Source organism: Saccostrea echinata, unplaced genomic scaffold, assembly GCF_033153115.1.
Source record: "Saccostrea echinata isolate AGI-Se365-2 ecotype Australia unplaced genomic scaffold, CSIRO_AGI_Sech_v1 ptg000054l, whole genome shotgun sequence".
NCBI lineage: Eukaryota > Metazoa > Mollusca > Bivalvia > Ostreida > Ostreidae > Saccostrea > Saccostrea echinata.
In genome coordinates, this window is record NW_026889803.1 from 18,390,342 (window position 1) to 18,410,734 (window position 20,393).

The 20,393-nt window shown below is 33.9% G+C and overlaps 1 protein-coding gene across 2 annotated transcripts in view; it reads right to left on the bottom strand.

Annotated features, from left to right (window-relative positions):
* The window catches only part of LOC133171662 (ATP-dependent DNA helicase Q4-like), a 153,570-nt gene that overhangs the window by 19,527 nt on the left and 113,650 nt on the right, over positions 1 to 20,393 (bottom strand). For both annotated transcript variants that reach the window (XM_061306452.1, XM_061306451.1), the window contains exons 15-19: positions 16,295 to 16,432; positions 14,843 to 14,951; positions 11,920 to 12,050; positions 11,481 to 11,649; positions 198 to 375 (exon numbers count right to left, since the gene is read on the bottom strand). In XM_061306452.1, coding sequence (XP_061162436.1) covers positions 198 to 375; positions 11,481 to 11,649; positions 11,920 to 12,050; positions 14,843 to 14,951; positions 16,295 to 16,432 — 725 coding nt within the window. The remainder of the gene's footprint in view (positions 1 to 197; positions 376 to 11,480; positions 11,650 to 11,919; positions 12,051 to 14,842; positions 14,952 to 16,294; positions 16,433 to 20,393) is intronic.

Consider the following 20,393-nt stretch of genomic DNA (forward strand, 5'->3'; position numbering starts at 1 on the left):
ATCTATTACGTTTCCTCTTTCCCACCTTCCAATTTCCTGTTTCATCGATTCAAATTGTACGGTTACTTCTACTCTTGAAAGTCAATTAACTTTTAAAAATATAAATCATTTAATTAAAAGACAATTTACAAATGATTATTTTATCTGCTCTACCCAAAGTCCCATACATTGATAAAATACAATGTATAAACACCCACCTCCTTAAGCTATCACTGAGGTAGTTAAGCTGCTGGATCTCTGACTTCTCTTGTTTCTGAATTCGTTCATGAAGAAACTCCAACACATCATCGAGTTCTTCATCTGACAGATCACCAGGGGCAGTGAAGTGAAATGCTAAATCTGAAAACTCCACCATTACTCCTGTTCTTTGAGGACCTAGTGAAAACACAGGACATTATAAATATTGTCCCTTTTAATTTTAAAATGATCTGACCAGTAGAACTATAACAAGAGGCCCATGGGCCACATCGCTCACCTGAGCATATTGGCTAGGCAAAAGCACAAATCAGTTCAGTGTTGAAAAGATTACTGGGGGAGGGGAGTGGGGGGCTTGAATTTTAAACTATCTGATGATGCTTCTATGTCAATATAACAAATGGCTTTGTTGTACTTGAGAAGATTTAAAAAAATTTTCCCCATATATTCCTTTGTAAAAATTTGATCCCCCATTGTGGCTCCTCCCTATCCCAGGGGTCATATTTGAACAAACTTGAATCTACACTGCCTGAGGATGCTTCCATATCAATATGACTAAACATAGCTTTTCTGTTCTTGACAAGAAATATTTTTTCTATATGTTCTTATGCAAAACTTTCGACCCCCATTGGGCCCAACCCTACCCCCGGGGGTCATCATTTGAACAAAATTGAATTTACACTACCTGAGGATGCTTTCATATCAAAATGACTAAACATGATTTCCAGTTCTTGAGAAGAAGATATTTTCCTATATGTTCCTATGTAAAATTTTCAATCCCCTATTGTGGCCCAACCCTATCCCAAGGGGTCATCATTTGAACAAACTTGAATCTACACTACCTGAGGATGCTTCCATATCAAAATGACTGATCATGGCTTTGCAGTTCTTCAGAAGTAGATATTTTCTATATATTTCTATTTAAGACTTTGATCCTCCATTGTGGCCCTGCCCTACCCCCGGGGGTCATGATCTGAACAAAATAGAATCTACACTACCTGAGGATGCTTCCACATAAATATGATCAATCAGGGCTTTGCTATTCCTGAGAAGAAGATTTTAAAACTTTTTTCCTATATATTTCTATGTAAAACTTTGATCCTCCATAGTGGCCCTGCCCTATCCCTGGGGGGCATGATTTGAATAAATTTGAATCTAAACTACCTGAGGATCCTTCCATATAAATATGACCAATCATGGCTTTGCTGTTCCTGAGAAGATTTTTTAAAGATTTTTCCAATATATCTCTATGTAAAACTTTGATCCTCCCTTGTGGCCCCGCCCTACCCCCAGGGTCATAATTTGAACAAACTTGAATCTACACTACCTGAGGATGCTTCCAACTGAGTTTCATCTTTCCTGGCCCTGTGGTTCTTGAGAAGATTTTTAAAAGATGCTATTAATTTTTCTCTAATTCTTTATCATCTCCCCTTGTAAGAGGGTGTGGCCCTTCATTTGAATAAACTTGAATCCCCTTCACCCAAGGATACTTTGTGGCAAGTTTGGTTGAAATTGGCCCAGTGGTTCTTGAGAAGAAGTCGAAAATGTTAAAAGTTTACAGACAGACAGACAGATGGACAGACAGGTGGACGCCGGACAAAAAGTGATCAGAAAAGCTCACTTGAGCCTTCGGCTCAGGTGAGCTAAAAACTAAAGAAAATGTACATGTATGTTAACAACAGAAAATTCATTGTTCTGCAGCTGGATATGAAATTTATCTCAATCATGACATTTTTAAAATTATTTTCAATTGTGCTGAGCATGCACTCCTAAAATATAAAAACATATGTAATCAAAGATTATAAAGCTCACATTAACAAATGTTATACATATAAGTGAAGGTAAAGTCCCACACTAACCTAGAGGTACTGTGAGCAAGCTCAGTAAGTTGTGGACTGGGAAAAAAAAGAAACTTTTTCTGCCAGCGACTTTGAACATGCTGGAATGACCTTGAATTAAGGTCATGACCTAAGGTCATGGTTGTACCTAGTATCAACTTCCAATCAGCCTCCATTTGAGAGCTAGAGGCAGGACACAATCCCTTTTTTGCCAGTGACCTCAAACATGCTGGAATGACCTTGGGTCATGGTCAGTAATACCCTCAGATCATATACAGGTACGTATGACCCTCTAATGTTCTCCATTACAATATAAGGTCAGGACAGGAATTAAACATTTTTCTATGGGTGATCTTGATATTGATCAATTGTCCTTGGGTCAGATCATGACACACTTTAAGGTGATCACGACACACCTTCATTTTCTTCTGTGATACCAATTGCTATTTGCATGGGTGATGTTTTTATGGATGCATGCTGAAGCTGGATTAATGTTTATGGAGCAGGTCCATTCCCGAGTAACTATATAAGCTTGCAAGGATGATGCATCTAGAAATGCACACTACCAGTCATGCTTCAGATGCTGGGTCTGACCTATGTTTTCCAGATGAGTGACCATATTAAATTTTTGGAGCTAGTCTATTCCAAGTTACTATAAGCCCTACAATGACCTAATCTGCAATGATGATACATCTAAAGATGCTCAGTACTAGGCTGGATCTGATCTACATTTCTAGATGAGCAACAATATTTAAGGTTTTTGGAGCAGGTTCATTCCAAAGTAACTATAAAACCTACCTGGACCAAACTTGCATGGATAATGGATCTAGGGATGTACATTTACCAGAAATGCTTAGGAGACATTACTAATATCTGACCCACCTTTATGATCTAGATTTCTTTTAATCAGGTGATCAAAAGAGTTTTAGCACTACTATATCAAAGAAACTATAATTCTCCCAAGACAGAGCTTCCATGGATGTGGATTTAAAACACTCATTATACCTCCATCCCAAACAAAGTTTGTAGGAAATATAGGAATCACCTTTTATCTGTCTATGCAATCTTGTCCAGACTATACCTTTGTAATGGAGAATCAATTGATTGATCCCATTGATTGCTAATGTACATTATAAGCTCATTACTTAGTACAAAGATTTTTTATGACCAAGAGTGTGTCAAGAGTTGACCCAAGGTCATTCCAGCAAGTTCAAGGCCACTGGCAGAAAAATTATCAAACTTTTGTCTGATCTACAACTTCTTATATAATTAAGGAGAAACATTGGAAGTTCATAGTTGATACAAAAATTGCTCACAAAATGTGGGCCTGATCTAGCATCTGAAGCAAATCTGGTAGTGTGCATCCCTAGAGTGGACTTGCTCCTAAAATTTTAACTGGGTCACCAGTGCCAACCCGTGAGTACATTATTAGTTCATGCATCTCCTTTTTATCAAGATGAACCATAAAATTCCTGTCCCACTTGTGAAATAAATTCCTCTTGTTGATGTTTCTGATCTGATCTGATAATCTTTTGAAGATATCATATATAAATACAAGAGGCCCAAGGGCCTTGAATTGCTCTTCTGATAAACTGTACAACCTATCACTTCTACTTGAAGCCTCTAAGTATCCTGTATATTTAGATATAGCCTTGAAATTCCAAGGTAGGTCATCATGACCTACATTTTAAATAAAACACCCTGAGAACCCAGGATGATTCTAAGCTAATTAGTACCTGGGAGTAGGTCATGGTGACCTACTTATCACTTGTCATTCCCTGAGGACCCAAGATGCATCAACTAAGTTTGATGATTCTAAGCCAATTAATACCTAAAATATTTTTTACAATTATAACCATAAAATTGCAAAAGTAGGTCACAGTGACCTTCTTTTCAAATGACATACTCTGAGGACCCAAGATGCATCAACTAACAAAGTTTGATGATTCTAAGCCAATAAGTACCTGATATATTTAAATAAAGCCATAAAATTTCAAAAATAGGTCACAGTGACCTCCATATCAGTCGACTAACTCTGCGGACCCAAGATGCATCAACTGACAAAGTTTGATGATTCTAAGCCAATTAGTATTCAAAATATTTAATTATAGTCATAAAAATTGAAAAGTAGGTCACGGTGACCTACTTTTCAGTCGACCTACTCCGAGGACCCAAGATATATCAACTGACAAATTTTGATGATTCTAAGTCAAATAGTACCTGAAATATTTAATTAAAGCCATGACTTTTCAAATGTACATGTAGGTCATGGTGACCAAGTTTTCAGTCGACTTACTCCAAAGACCTAAGATGCATCAGCTGACAAAGTTTGATGATTCTAAGCTAATTAGTATCTGAAATATTTAATTATAGTCATATAAATTGAAAAGTAGGTCACAGTGACCTACTTTTCAGTCCACCTACTCCGAGAACCCAAGATGCATCAACTGAAAAATTTCCATGATTCTAAGCCAATTAGTGCCTGAAATATTTAATTAAAGCCATAAATTTTCAAAAGTAGGTCACGATGACCTACTTTTCAGTCGACTTACTCCGAGGACCCAAGATGCATCAACTGACAAAGATTGATGATTCTAAGCCAATTAGTACCCAAAATATTTAATTAAAGCCATAAATTTTATAAAAGTAGGTCATGGTGACCTACTTTTCAGTCAAAATATGCCTCTTAATCATAAATAAAAAATTTAAAAAGTAGGTCACCATGACCTACTTTTGAGTCAACATGATATGAGGTCCTTAGATGCATCAACTGACAAGATTTGATGATTCTAGTCCTTATAGTAAGCAAAGTATCAACATTTTAATTAAATGTAATTTTTGGTCAACTTTGAAGTGACCTTGAGACCACGCCCTTTGCCCCAGGGTGATGCCTTGAACATCTTTTATTCTTCAACATATTCTCATCCTTTTCTGTAAGTTTGGTGATAATCTGCCCAGTGGTTCTTGAGAAGAAGATTTTTTAGCAACCAGTACTTTTGTTTCTATTTTCCTAATTATCTCCCCTTGTTAAAGGGCCACAACCCTTGTTTTAGTATAAACGAGAGCCCTTGGGCCAAGGATGCCCTGTGACAAATTTGACAATAATTGGCCAAGGGGTTCTTGAGTTATGGCCCATATTCTAAAAAGTTTACGCACACCGCACAAATGGCCAAAGCATTAGCTCTTTGAGCCTTTGGCTCAGAAGAGCTAATAATATTATATAAATATTGCATGTAGTTGAGTGTAACATTGAAAATTTTCACTCCAAGAAAACCATTGTCAACCGAGGAGCAGCCGAGGTTGACAATGGTTTTCAAGGGGTGAAAATTTTCAATGTTACACTCAACTACATGCAATATTTATTATATTATACCGACTGTTTTATACAAATACATATAACAGTGAACCATGCACGCATAAATTCTGTGCAGTCACTATTTATTTGGAATATCACCCGTTGTCAAGCAATGTTGACTGTTGCTACGCTGGAGGGCGTGGCTTCATCATTCAGCTGGTAATAGTGTTTTTTAACAAATGTTTCTCGACAAATCAGATTCAACTAATTTACATAAAAGTATAATATTATATAATATCTATTATATTTAATAGTGACCGAGTCATTTCTTTGATGTCAGCAATAACCAAAGTAGAAATATCATAACAAATAATTCGAGTTAACAACTGAAATTCAAAATTTTTGTTTTAAGGTATGTCACTCGTGAAATTTGTTATATCAAGGATTTTTTGAGAAGTATATTTTGGATAAGTACTCATATAGTATGACTCAAAATCGTAGAGAAAATGGGGGGTCAGTGTGCATCTAACTGAGCTACGGTACAATTAAATTGACCTTTTTGCACTTAAATTGTAACTCTGGTTAATCACTTTAACCGTTATCATATTTTATCAGATGTAACCATGGCAATAAACATAATCTTATTTTACGTAAAATAGTTTGAATAATATTTATCATTGAACAAATCATGCAAATTAATGCGCGTAAATTACTGTGTGACCTTTTTGCACTAAAAAAGTCTCATATTTGGGGTATTAAAAATAGGGATGTCAAATCGGTCAATATTGATAATCGGTTACTCGGACGATTTTCCGATCGAGTACCCGGGTACTCGGTAAAATTGTAAAATACAAATGTGTTAATTTCATTGACACCAGTTAAGCCCTGTTTAACCACCATCGATGATTTTTTAAAACATTTTCTATGCCTGTACACAAACATCGAGCAAAACGAAAACGAAAATGATTTTCTGCACTAAATTTATTTATCAAATAAACACAAAAGATAACAATTCTAAGGAAAGAGAGTGTTGAGATCGCTAGACGTACAGTATATTATTTAATTAATAGTTGTATGTTGGTTGTTTTCTCCATATACGCTATGTTTACTTTGCAAAGATAATTCTAAACATTTTTTAAATCTTTAGTTCTTTCCTAATATTTTTTTTCACTTTTGAAGTAGCGGCATTTCTTTGTATGTCCGAATTCGCTACCGTATGCGACAGAACTAAATTATTTTAGGATAATAAACCCTAATTAAATGATGTTCATTAAATACTTATCATTAAAGCCATCCAAAAAATAACGGATCACAAGAGGTGATAACAGCTGTGTACTGACCAGGTTGGTCAGTAATTACTGTATAAACAAGTACACAGCCACAGACTATAACGGGTATGCACAGGTGTGGGTGACGCTAATTACAAGGTAAACATGGATAATTCATTTTGAAATAGCATTTTTATAAGTTTTTGATTTAAAAAAATATATGCTTTGTTCTTTGAAATATGAAAAAATAATAATATACATCCGAGTAACCGAGTAGCGATTTTAGTATTCGATACTCGGACGTTCGATCGGGTACCCGGTTAACCGGGTACTCATTGACATCCCTAATTAAAAATCTAAATAGGCAACAGAATATTTTCTTGTATCAAACTTTTTACGACTTAAGTGCTGGTCGTTCAAAAGTATCGAGTAGTTTAAAATTATGAAAGAAAAAGTTTGGGTCAGTGATGTAAATTTTGAAATATTGGTCAAAATATGCGATTTTTATTGCAAAAAAACTGTGAAAATTTTATCTCGACTTCCTTAATATATCTTCATTTCTTGGCAAAGTTTGTTGAGCGAAGGTGTAAATTTTGTTATAAAAATATAAATTGAGACCTATATTTAATATTCCAGGCATATCATAACGGAAAATATTCTCTGAGTAAAAGTATGTGAGGCTAAAGTACCAAGATATTAAATTTAATGAATGTGTAGATTTGCAGAATTTTCTGCTAAATATCCTTCCACCACAAGAAATAGTCCCTTATAAATCTTGCTTCTTTATGAATTTTTGAGCAGTTTTTTTAATTAAATGTTGAACAGTTTACATTGTTTAATTTAAATATGTTATAAAGATTGAATTGTAATAAATAGTTTTTAAGTAAGAGGTTCCGACTGAAATTTTCTAAAAGGCTGACAAGTGACATACCTTAAGTGTAGATAAGCTTGTGAAATAAGGTGTAATTAGATTTCTCTGAAATGTGAATTCACAGTATTTTCTCTGAAATATTTGTAGTCTTTGAAATGTTCTATGACTTGTCTTAATCCATCACATTAAAAGAGAAACATGGATTGATCAAAGTAGACATCTACTTTTGCCGACTCTTGATGACAAATCTTTGCCTCTTCTCGGGGTAATCCTATTTTATGGGGATCTGATGAAATCCATTGATTCAAGCTTTCATTTGCCTCTTCAACTGCACTGACTTTGATGATCCATTCCATACCTCTTGTATTATAACCTTTACTCATGATTAATTATGGTTTATAATCCAATTTCATTTCCTGGTCTTTCTCCTTGTATTTTCGTTTGTGTTCCTTGCTTTTGCAGTGTTTTTCAGATGTTTTTAGACACTTCAAAAATGTTTCTTAGCAATTTTACAAATACAGTATAACAAGCTTATAGCAAACACACTTACAATGAATAACGCTTACAGCAACATGAATTTCATTCCCTGTGGTTTCAAAATATATTTTGAACTTAAGGGATATTACATGGCAAAATCATCTGTCCCTGGCACTTCATTATAAGTGTGTTTAACTATACAAGGGGACCCTTGACATAGAGAGAGAGAGAGAGAGAGAGCTGATATTTCTCTACATGTCTCACACCAGTCAACAAGTTTGAAAAGCACTAACTTAGTGGGTTATGATATATGTGGATCTTTTCACTAAATATCTTACAACTATGACATACATTTTCCAATTTTCCAAAAAGTACCTAAACTATTTTAGTAGGTCACAAAAAAATCTTTTATTTCTAATACATTAGGATTTATTATGAATATAAATCCTTTAAAATGAAAAAAGAAATTACACTAGAGTTATCAAATATCAATCTTAGTCATAAGATTTTTTGTGAAAAGGGCTATTGGTTTCCAAAGGGTTCATCTACTAACCTTCTCTTTTGTATGTAAAATCCTTATTTGTTTGTTAATGGAAAAATGATGTAAGAAATGTCAAAAAATCTTTTAAGTTGTCTCTCCACGTGTGTCCATATTTTCCATTTTAATGCTATTATGCAAATTCAGTCTATAGTCTTAAATACTTTAAGGAATTATGTTTTTATGAACCTCGAATGAGAGGAGACATATTCATTTTGGCATGGTTCTCTGTCAAAAGTCTTTTTTGGGTAAAATTCTAGAAGGAGGTTGTTGTTCATAACCTAAATATGTGCCATCATCTTGATTCAGTCATATCTCAAAGGTTAAGGTCACTGGTCAATGAGATAGTAAAATGATGCACAGGCTACAGCTCTCAAGCCCTTAATTAAGTTGAATTTTAAAATTGAGTTCTGTGAAATCACTAATTTTTTGTGGGGTTTAATCTTAGTTTGTTGTTATCATGGTATGAAGATATTTACCCTTGCATTCATGTCCACTGTGAAATGTTTAAAAAATTTCAAATCAACACCACTTCTGAAAACATGAAATAAAATCCCCTTGAACCTTCATTTTTTCCTCAAACAACATTGACACCATGAAAATAAGTGATCGTATGTGAGTGATTTTAAGTAATAAGTGATTTTAAGCTTATCATTGTTGATGACCAAAAAAGTGGTGCCATGATTCACATCTCAAAGGTCAAGGTTACTGGATAATTATATTGCGAAATCATGTCCAGAACTAGACATTTAAATGCAAACTTCAGTGTGTTATTGATGTTGTACTAAAGGTGTGTCATGACCTTGACTAAATTAAGGTCCAATCTTAAAGTCCATGTCATCTAATGACGACAAAGAGAATAATGGGTAGGGGGAAGGGGCTTGGTACTTTTTCACACATCTAAATATATCACAATGTATGCACATAGGTGGCAAAGGAAGTTTTAACAAAGTTCTCCAATTGCAGTCTATACAAGTATAGTGAAATTAAGTATTTTGCATGTTAATTACAGCATTAGACAGTCAATGTACATGGTAATGATTTTATTTTTCATATGTTTTACTAATAAGAGAATTTGGATTCTTGTGTATAGTATCTTCTGGTTGTGCACTATGAGTCAAAAACCTCACAACTATGACATTTAAATGTGTAGAAAATACACTGATTTCGTATCAGAAATAAACAAAAGTCGCACACGAAATTGCCATTCTAATACTGCGGTTTATAACATACCAGAAAAAACTCCACAATTATCATGTTTGTAAATCATGGTTCCTTACAAAAGATTTCTACACAATTCAAAAAAAAAAAAAAAAAAAAAAAAAAAAAAAAAAATATATAATACACTGAAAACACATTTTTAATTTAAGGAATGAATTTCATAGCTTCCCAATTTATAGAGTACAAACTGGGTTGGGGCAAACGCTTTATAAACTGCAAAGCGGTTTATTTATTAATAAGAAATAAACAACAATGTTAAAAAGTTCTCTGGGAAATGAACTTGGTTGGTCATGTAATCAAATCCTGTGAAGCCCGAAGGGCTTCTCAGAAGATTTGATCACGTACCAACCAACTTCATTTCCCAGTAAACTTTTTAACATTATTGTTTATTACTTTTATTTACATTTGAGACAAATATTCTGAATAGAATTGCATTTATTATATGAACTGCCCGCCGTATTGCTATGTTGTGACGTGCAATGACCTAGAAGCTGTTTGGTCTTTAGAGTTCGCCTCGCTCCAGCATTTGAATACTTACATCGATGCTCAGCCGTCCAGTTCAGAAAATATCTGTTCATAATGAAAAAACAATGATCGCTACTGAGAATAATCTTACTATTATTGTATGAGTTCTTTATATATGAAGTCAAAAGCGGTGGTATCCTCTTCAGTTTACATACCTTCAAAGGAATTTTGGGTTAAAAAGGTAAGCGTGATTCTAGGCTGATTAAAAACATTCTCCACACCAAAGAAAGATCTAATGATCATTTCTTCAACGAAAAAAAACATGTATGTTTCAATAATTTCATCTTTTTCATTGCTTTAATGGCTTAGAAGTTCTGAAACCAGTGTCACCGTGACAGAAATATGTAGACAAAATATCGTCTCGCTGTGTGATTCGTCACACCATGACCTCTGACCCCCTAATAAGTTCATACAGAATTGAACATATTTTCTTTTCAATAGGTTCAACTAAGAAAAATATCTGCAAATGTAAATTAAAAAAAGTGTAAACTTTTCCCACCCAGTTTATACCGTATAAATTGGGTAGCTATTAAAATCATTCCTTATAATTTAATTTTCATTCATTTAGTGTAAGAAAATATTATAATGAATGTCCTTAAAAATGACTTCACATTGTACAAATTGAAATGTAACCTAAGGTGGATTGATTCTTTTTGAAGTCATTGTTACGTAGGCAACACAGTTTATACAATATAATGTAAATTTTTCATCCAATCAAATTATGCGTTACAACCAGAATGAAATTATTACATCTTAAATGCAATGTTTTAAAACATACTGTAGAAATACTTTTTTCCACATTGTATTAATTTACCCTACATGCAAGGTCACAAATTTTCAAAGGAAATTTGTCCCAGTGGTCATAAAAAGCATATAATGGCAATCTAGAAAATCTGCATAATTTTCTACCCATGGATTGAAGAGAAATGTTATTCCATGGAATTATGACTCCCATGGAAAAAAAGAATGTTTACAGTAAATAGAATAGTGTCAACTGTACAAAAGCAATGCTAGCTCCGCTGAAACACAGAGGTTTTTAAAACTCACTTAGCAAGTAACAAAACTGGCAGCCCCTTATATTATATTTAACACTTCTAATAATCTTCCGAATGACCACACTGTAGCCTTTCAGTGGCTACCCTTCTAAAATAATTCCATGTAACCAAAAGCTGGCAAGAAATTATAACGAACTTATAATGCACTATTAGCTCAAAACATGAATCTGATGTAAACTATGGAAACCTATATATACCTTGGCTAGTTATGTTCCAGGAGAGACTTTTCAATTCTCTTTTGACAAGACCAGAGTCCCAACCCATGCAGTCACTAATGTCAACAACAGGAAACTCAATTTGATTGGTGGATGAAAATGATTTCCCACCTTTCTTTGCCTTTGCTATGGCAACAGCTACAGGAGGACACTATAAATAACAAATATGAATATCAAAATACAAAATAATTTGAAATGTATATTTTCAAGGAAAAAATCATGCATTGCAAATTTCAGAAGTGTGGATTGGGTGATTCTGTAGAATAGGTTAGTCTTATTTTTATAGCAATGACCTAAATCTCACTGACACCTCAGAAGAACAGAGTGTAGATGACGTTGCTTAACAAAGACATTTATGGCCATGCAATGAAGTGTTAATGGATTACAAAAAAGGCATTAAAAATTGGAGGGAAATGCTGACCTTTTTCGATATAGCTTGAAGTTGAGCTGGTCCCCCATAACACTGGACTTTACAAGTGGCATACACATTGACCAAATTCTCCACCCATCTCAAAGGATGAAGCTCAAGGTAACAGAGCAAAGTTAATATGCCTAAAAATGAATAAAAAAAGGTTCTATATCTGTTCTCAATATTAAGAGCCCCTGTCCTTCCAAAAACAAAAAACAAAACAAAACAACAACAAAAAACAAAACAACAAAAAATTACCTTCAATTGTGCAATTTAAAATTATACATTGCTAATGATGTTGGAAAATTTGGACAATAAGCGGTAATATGATTTTAGATTAATAAGCAAAGCAATGTATCTATATCTAGTTCAGTTTCAGTGAGAAATGTTTGAGTATATTAAACCTTGACTCCTTTTTTCAAATTTCAAATTTCCTCAAGATTTCATTACAAGTTAATTTTATCCACACCACACATGTATAGTCTTAATGTGAAGACTAATCTGCCTCATCATAGTCATATCATAAACTTAGTTGAACAATAAGTTTTTGTGAAACAATGATGCTCCCTTATGGCAGCTCAAGGCCAAGGTTGAAGTTTTTCAAATGAGGGTAAAACTCCAAGGTTTAGATCAAGAATTCAAAAAAATTGGCACCCAAAGAAAAGCTCTTGTCACAAAGAATACATATTAAGTGCAATATGAAATTCTAGCACCAATCGTTCAAAGTTATAGGCAAAGTTAAAAGTTTTTTCCAAATGTAGGTGAAACTTAAAGGTCAAGGTCATGAGGTCAGAAATGTTGGTATCCAAAGAAGTCTTGTCACAAGCAGGTCTTTAGATTGAAATACATAACTTTGACACCTGGGATATTTACAAGAAATGTAATAGGCCATTCTCTCCTAAAATTTTAGGCCAAATAGTAATTGAAAATATTCAGGTCTTTCACCTCATAACATGAATTCAGGTGAATGCAAATAAAGGTAATAATTATGAATAAAATATTGAACAAATGTAACTCAATTGTATTTATTTCATTTTGGAAAGATTTTTTTTTACATTTTAAGTCATGTTTCTCCTGGATTCTCATGAAGTGATGCCATGCTACCATGCCCATTGTCTCAAGTCACAGAACTTGCCTGCCACTCCACTTACAGTTCTCTACTATCCGAGGCCAGAATGGGAGAAGATCATACATTTTGCCTGTGGTTTGCAACCTTGTGTCAAACCAAAGCCACAGGCTTATGCCGGGCCATGTATTCCCAAACCATCGCATGTCTTTCAATGTGATTTTCTTCCCCCCCTTTTTTTTTGGTTCTTCAGTTTCATTGGCATCATTCTTATGAGTTCTATATATAGTTCTAAATTGAAGATTTTACTGCTCAATAAATATTATATTCCACTAGAATTTTTATTAGGACATGTGCTTGTCCACTACTCCATGTTAATATTGGTAGGGAAGTGTATCAGCAACAAGAAATTATATGAAGCAATCTGGGGATCTAGATCTAATACCTGACTGTCACTGATGAAATCTGCAGTTACAGAGAGTAGTAAAAGTAAATTAATCAGACGTGAATGGAAAAACAATATAGCAAGTCTTGCACAAAGAATTTAATCGGCCATTATGTCTGCTCAGTTTTAAACTTCCAGGCATTTCAGCTCTTAAATTTTATTTCCTTCTGCAATTTTGAATCTTTATTGGCAAATGGCTGTTGGCAATCTGAAATCCAGCACAAAGAAAACATGTAATATATTAAAAGCCCTAGCACTCACTGGTTCAAAAGTTAAGGCCAAGATTAAAATTTTCAAAAGAAGGTCAAAGTCAAAGGTCATAAGGTCAATAATGCTGGCACTCAAAGAAAGGTCTGGTCACATGAAATCTTTTGACTGAGTAGTAGCAAAATTTATGCTGTGTAAAACAGGGTTTATTTCTCTTTATTAATTAACCTTCTGTATTAAATACACTTTGTATTCTTTACAAAAAAATCTCTATGCCCAGGTTCACATGATTAGGTACTAATTTTTTTTTTTAAACTTAAGTTATCATTGCAAAAAGTGAAAATTGTCAAAACAGTAATTCAAATGCTGCTCCACCTAGTCAACTTATCACTCACACAGTATACCTGTTGTGTGCAGTACAAAAGTAGATGGCCATGCATATGTGAATCAAAAGAGGGATTGACTAAAATTGAACCAGAAGTCTCTGATGAGATTATAGCCCTCTGGTTTGAGCTTATTACTAACAAAGATATGTACCACTAATCATGCTAATTGGACTTAAAACTATGATAACACCAAAGAATAGAATTATAATCCTTGATGTAGTCTCTTTATGTGGCTATTTTTAATCAGACTGCACCAAAAAATGTTGGAAAATAAGCCTCTTGAAATTATTTCAAAGAAATTTCTTTTTTTTAGTAACCATGGCAACACTGTTGGCCAAAATTAAAAACCGATGCATAGAACCATTCATCTAAGAGTATTCTTGTGTAACCAATTTGATTAAAATCAGACCAAAACTGTAGAAAAGGTTTCCAAAAAAAATTCACAGAAAGTTCTGCTTTTAGTAACCATGGCAACATTCCTCTTTGAAATCAAAAGCAGATTTAAAAATGCAAAGCTAAACAGACAAAACAGCTTAACAGACAGACAGATGGATGAGGCACAGCCTTCCATCACACAGGCTCTTCTGGCCTGTGACCAGATGAGCTAAAAATCCAGAAACAAGTTGACAAATGGATAGGAGTAATATATTGCAGTATATGCCCCCATTTTTCTAAGCATAGATATTACAATTTCAGAAACAGGAAGGGAATATATATTTATTACTTAGTTGGTTCATTATAACTATCTAACAAGGTGACTGTAAGTGACTGTCCATTTATCCAATGACAGAGTTTCATTTTAGCCTGAGGCAAAACAAAAAATTAGCATACCTTCTTCTTTTACATCCATATTTGTTACCAGTGTATCTATGATAACAGCTCTCTCATGTCCATGGCAAACTCTGTCTTTGCCTTGCCTTTCTTTTATCTTAATGGCCTTCTGCATTAATACAAAATATTTAAGACAAGTGAACATGAAATTGTACGTTACACCTCTAGTATAGCCAAAACTAAGCCAAGTCCTAAGATTTTACGATATATTGATAGTGCATATCCATTTAACAAATCAAAACCCTGTTGTGTTGATGAAGTCCATTTACTTTTAATGTAAATTAAAATTCTGAACCCCAATATAGCTCTTCTATGATACTAGCTATAACTCTTGGGACAATAAATGATGAAAAACTGAATTTATGACATCACACAGGGGTGGCCAGAATCTGAATGATCTTGGGTTTTCAGATTGATGGTAATGATTACCTTCAAGAGTGATTGTATAGCATTCTGATGCACTTAAAAGTGTTCTGCAATCTCATTCTACGGCAATTAAGTTGGGGTTTTTTCATATTAAAGCTAATTCATACTAAAACAAGTCAAGAAGAATATGGCAAAAAAAAAACAAAAAAACAACAGAATTGTCACTTTTAAGTGCCAAAATTCCCATGCTATTTCACTGGGTATCATTTGGTAGCTTAAATTATATACCAAAATTATAGTTATTTTAACCAAAGTTCTATGCCAGTATGATAAAAGTATGATATAAGTATATAAAAGTAAAGTAACCACATTATAACTCGACTGAGCAGGGTAACCTTTAACATTTGATTGTGGTTGATTCTTCAGGATATAGATAGCCTCTGACGGGTTAAAGAATCTGTGTTTATAATTGCCACTGGATGCCCAACTTCAGAAATTAAATTCCATTGTCATTCCAAAATAGGCATTCAGTAAAAGTTAAAAATAGGCATTCAGTAAAAGTTATTTCAAAGGCTCTGAAAATGTAACTGCTGATTTTGTTTTCAAAACTATCATAATTCATTATTCAATACATTACTCAAATAATTGGAACCAAAATTTTAACAAATCTTGAAGTTCAAAAATGAGATTAGGAATGCTTTTGCTAAGGAATATGAAGTGAAGTACATGTATTCACCTGCAAGCATTCCGTCCTTGTAATGACAATTAAGCAAACCACATAACCTGCTTCTAATTGGATTATGTATATAAGTTATCTTATAATTAAAGTACAAGTTTAAGGGCAGGTAACTCTATTTCAATTTCTTTCAATACAGTAAATGAATCATCTAAATTTTAGACTTACACAGGTAAAATACGAGTTCATTAAACTCTGCCAAACCAGGATACTTTGCGTGGACTTAATAACAAGTTCACTAACCACAGTTATTTCTATTTCTTCAATCACAGTATTCACTTAAGCTTGTACCTAAACTAAGCTAAGGTTATCAATTCTTCCAATTACTCTCATTTGATTAGGAGTCTTACCTCAGGGCTTTCCTGCTGCATCTCGTGAACTTTTTTGCAGTGGCAAGGTATGAAGACATGATGGACAAATTTTTTCAGTGTTCTGTAGTCAACTGTATTGGCATAACTATGTCTCTTTAACTCTGACAAGTCTTGACCCTATGTTTTAAAAACAATTGAAATAACTTAATTAAAATAATTACCAATATTCAATTATTACATGTCAATAGATGATATGCAGGTAATATTACAGTGTTTCATATGGGGTTCATATGTCACAACTAAAAATATGTCTATAGGACATGAATGCCCCACCGAGGGCTCAATAGTCTTATATGCAACACAAAAATTTGTATACTGTATGAGGTTTGATGAAAATACCTTGAATACTTTCTTTAAAACTGAGTTTAATACACAATAAATAGTAAAGTCAAAGGTCATTGGGAAGGTCAAGAAAAAAAAATCGGACAAAGTTGATGAATTCTTACCAAATAATGTATCAGTGCATAAGTTTACATAAAAATATCTGGAATAGTTTCTTTGACCAAAAAAAAAACAAAAAACAAAAAACAAATTTGAGAAAAGTGAGAGGAAAGATTGAGATCATAAATGTTGAAGAAATTGAAAAGCTCTCCTCAATATGTGTCAGCATATGAAGTTTGATAAAAATATCTTGATTTGTTTCTGTAAAACTATGCTTAACACAAATTTGAAGTCAAGGTAAAAAAAAAAAAGGTCAAGTTCAAAAGTTTTGATGCAGTTGAATAGCTCTCACTGATATGTATCAGCATATTACGTTTGATTAAAATATCTTGAATAGTTTCTTTGAAACTGTGCTTAATACCATTTTAAGTGAGGTCAAGGTCAAAGGAAAGGCCAGGGTAAAAAAATGTTATTGTAGTTGAACAGTTCTGATCAATATGTTTAAGCATATAAGATTTGATAAAAATGCAGTGCTCCCCCATTATAATTCCGCCCATTATAATGCCATCCCTGCTTCACCGCCCAAAAAAAATTCCAAGTCCCTATTTCCTCGCTTTATAAAACTTCATTTTACCGCCATCCCCCACCTATCACCATCCGCCAATGTTTTCAGGTATAAATCTGTCCATTGGCATTATCATGACCCCCGATAATGTTGGGGCATAAAATTGATTCCTGATACTCCCCTCCCATTTCAGGCATTTCTGTGTGAGACTGGAACTAAATTTTTTTTATGAGATGAAGATCTATCTAATCTAAACATTCTGATTTTACCACATTGAATAAAATTTTAGTGTGGTAAATTTTTGTGTGCCGTATTTGAGGGAACCAGGCTCTGCACTTGATTTTCAAGAACCTGCTTATATTTGACAAAAACAAACTTGCATGCCTTGTTGGATGGCTATGTGCTTTCTGGTACTAAATTGTGCATTATTGAATTGCTTTATAAGTTGCATTTTAAAATTATGGACCAGACAATATCAAACACTTTTTTAACTGCCAGTGATCTTAAACTTGCCAAAATGGTCTTGTGTCAAGGTCAAAACAACCCTCCAGTTATAAGCAGTCCTTGCAGTATTTGAGCCAAATGTGAACTTCCAATGTTTACATTGAAAGATAGTCAAAACAGGAAATGTGCATTTTCTATATTTAAGAGACCTTGAACTTGTCTTGAACAAGGTTAAGACATGCCCTCAGGTCATTGACCTTGAACAGTTAATTAAAGTTTTTAATCCAAGGTTTTCAAGAGCAGTTTAGAGTATCATAAGTGCCTTTTGTTGATGCAAATAAAAGTGTGGTGACAGTGCAAGTGTGTGTTTCTACGTATGTGTTGAAGGAGGATGAGGTTATATATAAATTGTGAATTTGAAAAAAAAAAAATCTTAATTTCATTAAACAGCTTAAAATCATTCGACCAAAAAAATATTTATATATCATATTTACATATTTAACTATTATAAATTGGTTTCTTATAATAAGCAGATAAGATTTACCGGCTCAACTGTAAAATAATATACATGCACCTGTGATGTCATACACCCATTGATTTCCAAGGATGTATCACTGTCAGTTATTATATCTTCTAATGAGTGATAAATATTGACCTTAAATTGACTGGTTATTGAACTCCAAAAGCTACATTTGTCAATCCCAAGGGACAAACAAGAAAATCCTGAATGACTCTGACGACAATCTCACATTAAGACTTTATCAAAAAGTTGTCTGAAAAATACAGAATTTTATAATTCACACATATTTCCTTTTTTAATAGTCTATAACAATAGTTTCTTCATTTCAAAGAGGACAAAAGGGGCAGCATGACAAAATAATTTTGAGAGGAAATATAACATTTTGCATATCCATTTTTAAAAGTAACAGTAACAAGAGGCCCATGGGCCACAATGCTCACCTATTAGTCAGTATGGCCCTACTGTTCTTCATCAGCAGATTTTTCTATGATAAATTCCTATAGAAAACTTTTATCCCTATTGTGACCCCACCCTTCCCCCAGGTGTCATGATTTTATAGATGTAGCCCCACACTACCTCTCAGGGTCACTATTTAAACGAACTTGAATCTACACTAAATCAAGATACTTCTATATCAATGTGACTAAACATGGACTTGCTGTTCTTGACAAAAAAGATATTGGAGAATTTTTTCCTATACATCCACATGTTAAACTTAGACTAATAGTACATTGTGGCTCCACTCTTACCCCTGGGGATCATGATTTGAACAAACTTGAATCTACGCTACCTTAATATGCTTCCATATCAATATGACTAAACATGGCCTTGCTGTTCATGAGAAGAAGATTTTTTTTACTGATTTTTACTATATATTCCTATGTAAAACTTTGATCCCCCATGGTGGCCCACCCTACCTCTCAGGGATTATGATTTGATCAATCTTGATTCATATTAATATGACCAATCATGGCTTTGCTTTTCATAAGAAGATTTTTACAGATATTTTTCCTATTTATTCCAATGTACAACTTTGATCCCCCATTGTGGCCCCATCAATCCCTGGTGGGTCATGATTTGAACAAACTTGAATCTACACTACTTGAGGATTCTAGCATTTCAATTAATCATGGCTTTGTTGTTCTTGAGAATAAGATTTTTGAAGATTTTTTCCTATATATTCCTATGTAAAACTTTGATCTCCCATTGTGGCCCCACCCTACCCTCGGGGTCATGATTTGAACAAACTTGAATCTACACTACCTGAGGATGCTTCCATATGAATAAGATCAATCATGGCTTTGCTGTTCTTGAGAAGAAAATTTTTAAAGATTTTTTCTATGTATTACTACGTAAATCTTTTATCCTCCATTGTGGCCCCAACCTACCCCCAGGGGTCATGATTTGAACAAACTTGAATCTACACTATTTGAGGATGTGTCCACATAAGTTTGATCTTTCCTGGCCCAGTGGTTCTTTCCTATGTATTCCTATGTAAAACTTTGATTGTCCATTGCAACTCTGTCCTACCCCCATGATTCTGAATCTACACTACTTTAGGATGTTTCCATATAGATTTCATCTTTCCTGGCCCCGTGGTTCTTAAGAAGAAGATATTTAAAAGATGCCATTAATTTTTCACTAATTTTTAATTATCTCCCCTTGGAAGAAGGTGTGGCCCTTCATTTGAAAAAAAATTTGAATCCCCTTTACCCAAGGATACTTTGTGCAAGTTTCGTTGAAATTGGCCTAGTGGTTCTTGAGAAGTCGAAAATGTTGAAAGTTAACAGACAGACAGATGGACGATGGACAAAGTGTGATCAGAAAAGCTCACCTGAGTCCGCACACAAATTTATGTAATTGTGGTGCAGGGTTCTCCATGAGCTGTTTTACTGTGTCGGCCCTGACACAGTAAAAATTTCCCTGACACAGTAACGATTCAAATTTTATGAGTGCGACACAGTAAAAATTTTGCGACACAGTAAGATCTGTGATAATCAGAAAATCAGAACATAAATTCTCTCTAACTGAAACTTTAATCAAACAAATCTACTGTGAGACAGTCTTTCAATTTTTAAGGCAGAGCACTTAATCATCTCTTAATTATGGCACTTGTCTTGCTTCACCTTGCATAATCTATAATTTAATAATCTCCTAGACCCTCGCTG